Source organism: Zophobas morio, unplaced genomic scaffold (genome assembly GCF_036711695.1).
Source record: "Zophobas morio isolate AGI-343-1 ecotype UQ-CSIRO unplaced genomic scaffold, CSIRO_AGI_Zmor_V1 ptg000076l, whole genome shotgun sequence".
Classification (NCBI taxonomy): Eukaryota; Metazoa; Arthropoda; class Insecta; order Coleoptera; family Tenebrionidae; genus Zophobas; species Zophobas morio.
Window position 1 is genome coordinate 2,146,565 of NW_026972181.1, and position 11,448 is coordinate 2,158,012.

The 11,448-nt window shown below is 40.9% G+C and overlaps 2 protein-coding genes and 2 long non-coding RNA genes across 5 annotated transcripts; all 4 read right to left on the minus strand.

Moving 5' to 3' along the window:
* Positions 1 to 538: 538 nt before the first annotated feature.
* Positions 539 to 4,532, minus strand: LOC135143829 (uncharacterized). The gene is made up of 3 exons (XM_064075770.1): positions 4,518 to 4,532; positions 2,670 to 4,465; positions 539 to 2,609 (listed from the first exon to the last, which is right to left on the minus strand). The coding sequence occupies exons 1-3, from the start codon at positions 4,530 to 4,532 to the stop codon at positions 539 to 541; spliced, it is 3,882 nt and encodes a 1,293-aa protein (XP_063931840.1).
* Positions 4,533 to 4,859: 327 nt separating this feature from the next.
* LOC135143789 (uncharacterized) lies at positions 4,860 to 5,703 on the minus strand. Of its 2 annotated transcripts, XR_010282898.1 has the most exons (4): positions 5,678 to 5,703; positions 5,572 to 5,594; positions 5,451 to 5,514; positions 4,861 to 5,394 (listed from the first exon to the last, which is right to left on the minus strand). It is a non-coding gene; the product is annotated as an uncharacterized LOC135143789 (long non-coding RNA). The 2 variants fall into 2 exon arrangements; XR_010282897.1 differs by having other exon boundaries at positions 4,860 to 5,394; positions 5,451 to 5,594.
* A 22-nt stretch (positions 5,704 to 5,725) lies between these two features.
* LOC135143790 (uncharacterized) lies at positions 5,726 to 5,991 on the minus strand. Its single transcript, XR_010282899.1, has 2 exons — positions 5,822 to 5,991; positions 5,726 to 5,766 (listed from the first exon to the last, which is right to left on the minus strand). It is a non-coding gene; the product is annotated as an uncharacterized LOC135143790 (long non-coding RNA).
* Positions 5,992 to 6,465: 474 nt separating this feature from the next.
* On the minus strand, positions 6,466 to 7,509 carry LOC135143830 (uncharacterized). Its single transcript, XM_064075771.1, has one exon. It carries the CDS (start codon positions 7,507 to 7,509, stop codon positions 6,466 to 6,468), a length of 1,044 nt encoding a protein of 347 aa, XP_063931841.1.
* Between the last annotated feature and the right edge of the window lie 3,939 nt (positions 7,510 to 11,448).

Below are 11,448 nucleotides of genomic sequence, written 5' to 3' on the forward strand. Positions count from 1 at the left end.
CAAAGTGTAGCGGCACTGTTTTTTCAAAATCGTTAATTACCATGGCCCCTACTGTCGACCACGGTGCCGGTAAAATATGCGTTATGGTTATTTCCTTCTCATCTTCTTTGCATGGAAATCTTCTGCCAATGATTATTTCATCATGCAGCATGAGTTGGCAGTGGCAAGGTAGTACGATTTTCTTAGCACCTGGTTCTGCATCCTCTTTGTGCACGCGGGGTGCCGTGACTTAACTTTGCGCGAAGGACCGAGAATAACTGAGAAGTACCACTAACCTGGAGTATCCTGCTGGCGGTGACAGGGGCCCCTGGTTCTTGGTAGCCTGATTTTGAGAAGTACAACGAGGAACACGCGAGAGGAAAAACCGTTCACTCATGCACCTTTTACGTTCAGTAGCGTACTACTTCCGCTCACTCGCGCGTGCGCCGGAATGGAGCACTTACTGTTCGAACATAACCGCCCACCAATTTTAACAAAATTTAACGAAAAATTAAACGAAAATTAAAGAGAGTTCTTTATGCACATTATGAGAGTTCACTCAATTCTCCATTGAGAATTGGGTTGGGAGAATCACGAGCTTGTTTACCGGACGCGTATATAAACCGGTCGAGGTTTTCACTGTGGCCACACGGACGACTCCATCGGTTCCAGGATGTACCTCTTGTACGCGTCCTAACGGCCATGAAAGGGGGGTAGTTTCTGCGCCATACAATGCGACAATGGCGCCAGGTTGAATGTTTGGTTGATCCTTATTCCACTTCTGACGTTGGAGTTGAGTATGGAGATACTCCGTAGACCACCTCTTCCAGAACCGCTGATACAGCTGGGAGAGTAGTTGCCACCGACAGGTCCAATTCAAGTTGTCCTCCAAGGGAGCTTCAGGAGGTTGCAATAACGGTCTGCCGACTAAGAAATGTCCAGGGCTTAGGTAATCTACAGCGTCTTCTGGGTTAGAGGTGACGGCACATAAGGGACGGCTGTTCAATACCGCCTCAATCTTAGAAAATAGCGTGCTGTACTCTTCGAAAGTTAAGAGAGAGGTGCCGATTGATCGATACAAGAGACTCTTTGCGGATTTGATCGCAGCCTCCCATAGGCCGCCAAAATTGGGGGCGGCTGGAGGGTTAAAATGCCATTTTATCTCCAAAGAAGTTAAGGAACTCGTTATCTCAGAGGAGTGCGAACGTAGAAACTGACTCACCTCCCTCAGGTGGCGAGCGGCGCCGAGAAAGTTACGTCCGCAATCAGAGTATATGTCAGAGGGTAGACCACGGCGTGCGGTGAATCTGTTGAACGAGGCTAAGAAGGCTTTCGTGGAGAGTTCCGAGACCATTTCTAAATGGACCGCTTTCGTAGACATACATATGAATAAACAGAGATACCCTTTGTATGTGTGGGCCTTACGTCGACGACTTTCCCTGACCGTGAAGGGTCCGGCAAAGTCAATGCCAACAGAGGAAAACGGTTTGCTAGGTTGAACTCGAGCTGGTGGTAGATCAGCCATGAAGGGAAATACAGGTTTCGATTTAAACTTAAAACAGCGAATGCAGCGAAAAATGCGCTGCCGTAGGAGGGATCGAATCGATATTATCCAGAACTTCTGCTGTATAAGCGTCTGCACGCTTCTAGGTCCAGCGTGGCAAGCGTACAGATGATAGTAGTCGCAAATTAACGCCGAGAGATGAGCTTTCTGAGGTAAAAGCAGAGGGTGTTTCGCATCTAGGGGAAGGGCGGAGTGTCGTAGCCGTCCGCCCACCCTAACTATACCCATTGCATCCAAGAATGGGAACAGCTTCCTTAATGGAGTTGTGGTGTGACCTTTGGAACGCAACTCTTCTATAAGCAGAGGAAAATGGGTTTGCTGTGTGAGACGCACAAGCGATAAGGTCGAGTATCGCATCTCTTCGCTTGAGAGTGGTCCCTTCATCTCGGGACATCTTATTCGGAGTAGCCATCGGCGAATAAATGCGAAAGCGCGTTGTAGTCTACTAAATGAAGAAAATCGTGACACAACTTCATACAGAGGATTTTCTGGGTCGGCTTGGATGCGCAAAACTATAGGATCGTTTTTACGCTCAGGGAGCTCTTCGGGTGCGACATAATTATCGTCTCTTACGGGCCACTTGGACGGCGGATTCTGCATAAAATCTGGTCCATTCCACCAGGAATGACAATCCATGATCTCTTCGGGAAATAATCCTCGAGACGCAAAGTCGGCTGAATTTTGATTCGACACTGTGTGTGCCCATTGGTGAAGAGATGTAAGCTCTAATATGCGAACTACACGATTGGCCACGTAGGTTTTGAGAAGATGAGGAGAGGTGTGGAGCCATGCAAGGACAATCTGAGAATCGGTATAGAGATGAACATTTTCAAATCTTACGGCTTTAAGAGATTTAATCACATCACGAAGTAGTCTAGATAATAACAACGCTCCACAGAGTACCAATCGAGGAATAGTCAATGTCTTGAGGGGTGCCACTTTGTTCTTGGCCTTCAAAAGATAATTGCTACAAGTGCTACTGGAATCATACGCATGTAAATAGATGCAAGCGGAGTATCCTTTAGAGGAAGCGTCCGAGAATCCCACCAAGAGCAAACGTGGCAAACTTTGGAGAATGTATCAAGGAATTTTAAGTGCGCGTAGACACCGCATTTGAGAAGAAAACCTTCCCCAAGCCTCCGATAGGAAAGGCGGCAGGATATCATCATAGCCCACTTTAGAGATCCATATCTGTTGCAGAAAATGCTTAGCCCAAAATACAATTTGAGATAACCACCCCATGGGATCAAAGATTCGAGCGATATAAGAAAGAACAGTGCGCTTGGTAACTTGAGAATCAAATTCTTGTACATAATAGGTGAAAGTATCAGACCGAGGATCCCACCGTAATCCAAGAATCTTAATAGAAGGATCGTCACTTGAGAAATTCAACGGAGATTCACGATGCTGTCCTGGAACATGATCTAGAGCAATTGGATCATTACTAACCCATTTTCTCAGCTGGAAACCGCCACGATTGAGTAGGTTTGCGAGTTGTAACTGTAGCGACTTCGCTTCCTCAACTGTAGAGACACCATGCGCAATATCGTCCACATAGGTGCTTTCTGTGATAGCTTGTACTGCCAATGGGAACTCATGCCCTTCGTCCTCGACGAGCTGGAGAAGGACACGTTGAGCAAAATATGCTGATGGTGCTAAACCATATGTCACTGTTTTTAACTCATACTCCTGCACATTAGAAGCGGGATCTGGCCTCCAGAATATGTACTGGAGATAACGTTGCTTTGGATTCAACCAAATCTGTCTATACATCTGTTGAATATCCGCTGTGACTGCTATAGCATGAAGGCGAAAATTCATGAGAATGTGGCTCAAATCCATTTGTAGCTTAGGACCGGGCAGAAGTTGCTGATTAAGCGTTGTCCCGTTTAAGTCAGGGGAGGATCCGTTAAACACAACTCGCACTTTGGTAGTTGAACTAGTTTCCTTTTGAACACAATGATGAGGCATTACGTACATGGAAGGTTGTGCGGCTAGTTGCATATGTCCGAGATCGCGGTATTCTTGGAGAAAAGTAATATAAGCAGCGTTGAGTTGGGGACGCCGAGACATTCGAGCTTCCATTTTGAGATAAGTGTTCAGAGTTGTCTCTCGGTTGCTGAGAAGCGGCGAGCGCTGCTCACGGACTGGCATTGATACCACATATCTGCCTGAACGATCGCGATAGTGCGTGTCCTTGAAATGAGCTTGACAAAAGTCATCTTCAGGATTGGAGACTGAAAGGTTATCAGCGAGAGTCTCAGTTTCCCAAAACTTACGAACGGTATCATCAAGAGAATCGGTGCATGTGAGAAGAGAACACAAGGGGGAATTTGTTGAAGATGAAATCGAGCCTATAATTATCCATCCAAAGATTGTGTCAATGGCAGAGGGTTGTCCTTGAATAACATTAGGCTGCGTATTACATAAAATGTGAGGATATAGATCTGCTCCAATTAAGAATTCAACTCGAGCAGCTTGATGGAAGTTTTCATCAGCTAACGTTAGATGACTGAACTGATCCTTAATGTGAGAAGGTAACGTCTGACTAGGAAATTTATTAGGAATATCCGAAAGTACAACAGCGTGAACGTTTACGACATCAGCACGAGTTCTAGAGCGTAGAGTGGTACGAATGAGACCTTGAGTTCGGACAGGAAAACTGGCGATGCCAGTAACTTCAATGGGAGATCTGCTTCTTTTTAATCCCAAATGTTGCGCCGTCACTGATACTTGAGAGCCGGGATCAACCACAGCTCTTATCTTGTGATAATCTCCATTACAGTCTTGGATCTGGGCTGTCACAGTCGCTAGTAAAACAGTGTTGCGCTCCGCTGAGGTCTTGCACGAAAACACAACGGGAGATTTTCTTTCCTCTACAGAGGGAGAAGTACTAGTTTCGGAGGTATCCACCTTGGACTCCTGGTGTAACACGGAGTCCACAAGCAGCTGTGACAAATACGACAAATTTTACGAGATTGACATTCATTTCGATTATGAGCACCCAAACAGTTGAAACATCGTCTCAATCTCTTCAACGTATCATATTTCTGTTCATTTGTTTTCTGGAGAAATTCGCTGCATGCCGGAACCCCAGTAACATTTTATATGTAATCAATATTGAAGTTCTAACATTGAAATAATATGGGTAACGACAGATTTTTTTTTTAAAAATCAATATTGGTTTTAAATATTGAATATATATTTATTTTCAATGTTTAATACTTATTTAGTTCAGAACATTTAATAAATGTTCTTCATATGAAAGGGGGTATGGATATAAAAAAAACTTGTATGGAATACAATATAATATTTATTAAATACAAAAATACATTGTCACTGGAAATAAAAGTGTATTTGAAACGTTGCGGCAATATTTATACATTTAAAAATTATTTGTCCTAGAACCAATTCGTTGAAAATTTGTACCGGGTGATTTTTTTTAATTTCTGCTTTTTTTTCAGTTTCACTGCTTATGTCAGCAGTGAAACTGAAACTGCTGGCATAAGCTTCATGGGCAGAAATTTAAAAAATCACCTGATTTGAAACACAATATAAATTTTTTAAACATAAAAATACACTGCCAACTTACAATGAAATAAAAATACATTGTCAATGGAAATAACAATGTTCTGCTACATTTCAATCGTTATACAGAAATATTTATTTAATAATTATTTGCTCTATAACCGATTCATTGAAAAGCGATATAATTAATTAAAATAAAAAAAATCATACCTCATGTTTTTTTCGATGAGAATTCACTCTTGCTTTTGTCTGCGCTTAATGAGGTCCTACCATTTTTTAAATTTCAGCAGTTGTGGCGTTTTTGTGACGTTTCCGTGTGGTACCTACAATTAAATTAACTTACAAATTTCGTAATTTTTAAGAAATCACATAACTTTACATATTGTAGCCTTGTTAATTGTGAGTTCACTAAAAGAGAGCTTATTTTTTCCTTGCCCTGAAAACTTGAAAGCAATTTGGTTCATTATTAATAATTTCTTCAAAATTGCATAGGTACCTACATGTTTTTTTACATCTTCTCTTCCTGGAAAATAAACATTATTATCAGTCTGAAACTAACTAGTTTATAAATACTAGGAGTTAATAATAAGAATAATAAATGCTTACCAATTCATTCAATTTCTGCGTATCTCTCGCAATTTCTAACTGGATTTCTTCTTTTTTTTGGTTGCGCCCGGACATTCATCATTTTGTTTCTACATTCATAATGTGCTTATATTCAGGAATATTAAACCTCTTAAATATACTTACGTGTTGAGAAATTGCATTTTCTGCATTGCTTGTAGAAGTGAGGTTATGTAGAATTAGTACTGTTTTCTTGACAAAACGGTATTTACTACACTATTCTGAATTTATCGCAGTACCGATAATCACAATTCATAATAGAACAAACACCATGAAATTACAGAAAATACTTTTTGAACCACCAACAACAACAGAAAATATGTATATGTTGCACATTGCGCAAACGCGTTCCAGCAGAACAAGCGCAAATTTAAGTAAGTTTTACAAAAATGATGAATAAAATTATTATTTTTTGTTCGCAAAAATAAAAAAAATATTACTTTTTAATGAGCAATTAATAGTGTGCAACACGATATTTCGAATAGTGTCAATTTCACAATAGCTGGTATTTTTTCAAATCAATTTTTAATATTGCTCCGATAAAAACCCTATGACATAAATTACCTGCAAGTTGTCCCAACATGGTACTTTTTTTTTCATTTTTGTTGTTCGGTATCTTGATAAAAAGACATTTCATAAATATGTAATATATGTTGAAATTCATATATAAATTTATAAATATAAAATGAATATTATATAAATATTTGTAATATCTAATCAACATTTAATATTATATCAATCTTATATAAATATTAGAAAAATATTGCTTGCTACTGGGGAAAGGGATGTGAACCTTTGCAGAGCACGCACGGGACAGAGCACGTAGAGGAGGCATCGGATTTGGCATTTGTCATGAGTGAAGCACGGAATGACTTAACTGATAGAGATTTACATTTCGGTGATTTTGTGTCCTGAGAGAGAAGTTCGTACGTTCGATTCTGATCCGTTATGAAATCAATTAACGCCTGATAGCTGGGAACGGAATTTGAACTTTGCCTATTCTCAAAAGCTTTTCTAGATACAGGATCCAAATTTGCAAACGATAATTGAAACAGCAAAAAATCACCAAGGTCTTGAAGATTCAAAGCCTTAAGAGCATTAATGGAATTCGAATGAATATTCAAAAAATGTCTCAAACTGCTAGAACTTGGGGATGATAAAGGAGTAAAACCTAGAATTTGATTGACGTAGTGAGTCGCCAACCGTCTTTTATTCTGGTAGCGAAGTTGCAATGCCTCATACGCCAGTGCGTAATTTTCGGGGGTTAAATGAAAATTGGCAATGACTGTTAATGCGTCATCTCGCAGATAAGAGCGCAAATACTGGAATTTTTCCGCTTCTGATAACGCATCGTTTTTGTGGACAACCGAATCGAACAGTGAGAAAAACGCCGACCATTCTTCGATGCGACCGGTGAACGTAGGGATATTTATTCTGGGCAAATGCTGGTTGCTGTTGGCGACCGAATTACTGCTGGTTTGCTGCGGAGGTTGTGTCTTCACCAGGTCTAAATAACGACCACGTGTGTTAAATACTAAATCATCGAAAGCTGTTTGCACCTTACAGACTTCGAGAGCATGGCGATTATCCAATAAATCTGCATTTAGCTGAATAATTGCATTCTGAGTCTTATCCATTTCTATCTCAATAACCTCTAGTTTTTCGTACCGAGGCTTGAACTGAAGAGCTGTATCAACGGTGGTTCTCTTCACGGAGTCATAACAGTTTTGAACTTGAGCAAATAACTTTTCCCGTGTAGATTTCAGTACGGCGAGCTTCTTAATTTGAGATTGCAACAATTCTTCGTTAGTCATTGCGGCGATACGCGATAAAGCGTCGATCGAGAAACTGATAAACCGACAAATTTGAGGTTATGATCCGGCTTCGATTAGGACCAATTGTGCACGCGGGGTGCCGTGACTTAACTTTGCGCGAAGGACCGAGAATAACTGAGAAGTACCACTAACCTTGAGTATCCTGCTGGCGGTGACAGGGGCCCCTGGTTCTTGGTAGCCTGATTTTGAGAAGTACAACGAGGAACACGCGAGAGGAAAAACCGTTCACTCATGCACCTTTTACGTTCAGTAGCGTACTACTTCCGCTCACTCGCGCGTGCGCCGGAATGGAGCACTTACTGTTCGAACACTCTTGTTTCACAATCGGTCTTAGTTGGTTATTGCACTTGATGCAGGATTCATTTCTCGCGTGGGTGATTACCTATGCCTCTTCCTCAACTTCGGTTATGGTCATTGCAGTTGAATCATAGCACGTCATTGGGCAGTGCCTGCTTAGCTCTAATGATGATCCTCCTACAACCAGCTTATTGACACATGTTGGACCATGTAATGAATCCGCCGAAAATCGAGGCAAAAAACACAATTTGTTTTCGAAAGGTTTGCAGTGGTGAAGACTGACTTCGGATATCGCCCTCACCTGTCTGCTCACTCCTTCTGACACGGCAACGTACATACTCTCGTGCTGAGTTTTGCATGTTTGATTGTGCCACTTGAAAGGGACCGCAATTAATTCAAATAAAGAGCATGCAAATCCTTTAGTTCTTACAGGTATGCGGATGTGAACTGTTATCGTCTTTTCAGTCAACACACAGTCACAAATTGACAATGTGTACAAGATTTCCGCATCCCCAACAGAAATGGCCAGTTCCTGCCGATGATTAGCGATATTATCCTGTAACACTCAGTACCGATGGTGGGAGTATTATCTGCGGAATCAGATGTTGTTTAGATGCAGTCGCCACTTCGTTCTGCTCCATGATCCTGATGGTATTAATAATTTTTTTCAAATTCAAATAATTATTATAAATCGCTGTCAAAGCTAATCTTTCCTCCCCTCGCACTCGATTCTCGAGTTTCATCATTAAATCTGATGCCACCTTTTCTGCTAAATGCATCCTTCGTTCGATCTGACGGAACGTGTTCGCTGTGTCGTTTTAATATTTCCAAAATGCCTTCGATTCTTGACCGATGCTTTTCAGAGATTCGGTAAGCCCCAGTTGCAGCTGATTAACCTGTTCGGCCAACTGCTGCTCATTTGCTGCTAGCTTTTTAAATTTATGCTATTAGTTGCGTCAACATAGAACGCTCCCCGTCATAAAGATTTGAAAGCCTCTCTATTTCTTTGACAAACTGACAATTTAAAGATTTGCCGTTCTCACCACAATCCATCAAGCTAGTGCTGCTGTGTCCGGCGTTGTCTCCCGTCTCCCACTTGGTCGTATATATCAAGGGTATACTGGCTTCGTATGTAATGGAATTGGGCAGTTTTCGCCAGTAAACGTCCGTATTTATTTCTCCCGCTTGTCCAAGGTATAAGATTCCCATGTAGTATATTACTAGCATCCTAAAATTAAAATCATATTAATTTTTAATTTACACCAATTAAAAAGTTAACAAAAACTTATTGCTATATTATTATGTGACTAACGAGTAATATGTATGTTAAATTTTCCTTCGCAGGGGATGTCCATTGATCATGATAATTCATGATTCGACCCACGTGGACAATTTCTTTTCTAGGTTTTTGTTTCGTCCGCATTTCCAGCTCGTAATTTACTGCGCTGACTTTTCGAAGAACCTTATAAGGACCAAACCATTTACACATTAATTTAGGGCTTTTTCCTTTTCTCCTGATGGGAACAAATACTTTCACGTTTTCCCCGACTTCAAAATCTACCTCCCGATGTTTAGAGTCGTAGCGTTGCTTGTCGTACTTCTGCCTCTTAGAGATGTTATCCACAGCCTGCGCTTGGATTACCAAAAAACGCTCACGTAATTGGACAATATCTGCGTGTTCGATATCCGGCTCCATCAAATTAGCCTGGGTTGGCACTGTTGGAAATCTCCCAAAAAGCAACAAATATGGCGGAAAACCTGTTGTAGCCTGGACACTGGTGTTGTATGCAAATGTGGTCGGTTTTACGTATAAATCCCAATCCTTCTGGTCAGTACTTGTGTACATAGCCAGCATTTTGGCCAGCGTCTTATTATACTTCTCCACAAGCCCATTTGTTTGTGGATGATACGCAGTTGTGTACAGGTCCTTGGCGACTCCCATAAGTTTGAGTAGGTCGGTTACCATCTGACTCCTAAAAACTGTTCCGCGGTCAATCAGAAAAGATCTAGGAGCTCCGTACGTACACATTATGTTTTCAAAAATAAACTTGGCTACGCTTTTTGCTGTCCCATCTCTTATGGCTCCAGCCACAGCCAATCTAGAGACATACTCCGTACAGACGATAACCATTGTGTTTCCTAATCTCGATCTAGGGAATGGTCCTAACAGGTCCACTGATACCATTGACCACAGTTTCCCTACCGAGATTGGTTGTAACATACCCGCTTTCTTCTTGAAATCTTCGCCCTTAAAAGCCTGACAATCTGCGCATCCCCTCACAAACTTCTCTACATCCTGTCGCATTTTAGTACAGGAGTATCGTTCCCTGATTTTGTTAAACGTTTTTTTAGTCCCTAAATGCCCGCTGAATGGATCACTATGATGGTTGTAAAGAATTTCTCCAATCAACGATTTAGGTATCGCTAACAGGTTTTCTAATCCGGTTGCTATGGTGTTCTTCTTGTGTAATACTTCCCTTATTATTGTAAAATTTTTGGCCCTCTTTCGTAAACCAATTGGAAGATCGACGTTGTCAGGATCTTCAATTGCCTTTATTATGTTCTTTAGCTCTTCGTCTTCAAGCTGAAGTTTTCTGAGATCTTCTTTCGAGACCAGGTATGTGGGAATTTCTGCATTTTCTTCATCCTGTTGAGTCCCGCTTGACGTCGGATTCCTAGACAAACAGTCGGCATCTTTATGTTTATTTCTGGTTTTGTGAACCACCGTGTAATCAAATTCCGACAACTTAATGGACCACCTTGCCAGTTTACCTGTGGGGTCTTTAATTGTTTTTAACCACTTGATTGCATTGTGGTCTGCAACGATAGTAACATGTCTCCCATATATCAGATGTCGAAGATAACCGAGTGCCCATACACATCCTAAAGACTCCAGTTCTGTTATTCCTAAATTTCTCTCATTTTTCGTGACTGTCCTACTAATATATGCTACTGGATGTAATTGGCCCTCGTCATCCTCTTGTAAGAGTACAGCTCCCAAACCCTGGAAACTTGCATCAACCCTCAGTTCACAATCTCTGTTGGGATTGAATCGTTTCAATACCGGCGCAGTTATCATCCTCTCTTTTAATGTTTCAAAAGCTATATTTCTTTCCTCATTCCACAAGAAAACTGAATATCGTTTAGTTGTTTCATGCAAAGGGCGCGCTATTACGGAAATTTTTTTTATAAATTTCCGGTAATAGTTACACATTCCAAAAAATTGTTGTACCTCCTTAACATTTCGTGGAGTCTGAAACTTCGAAATTCCTTTAATTTTATCCTCGTCCACGCTGATTCCTTGCACGCTGACCTTGTACCCCAAAATATTTATTTCTTTCTTCAGATACATACACTTGCTCGGCTTCAATTTCAGCCCTGCTTGGCATAATCGTTGAAAAACCTTCCTCAATTTTTCTATATGTTCATTTATGTCTTTTGAGAAAATAATTACGTCATCTAAGTACACTAGAATATCCTTCCATTTCATATCTGCAAATAATTTATCCATCAGAGCCTGAAACGTTGCTGGTGCTGTACACAATCCAAATGGCATAATTTTAAATTGATATTGTTCGTAACCTTGTGCTATAAACGCTGTGTATTCTCTACAGTCCTCCT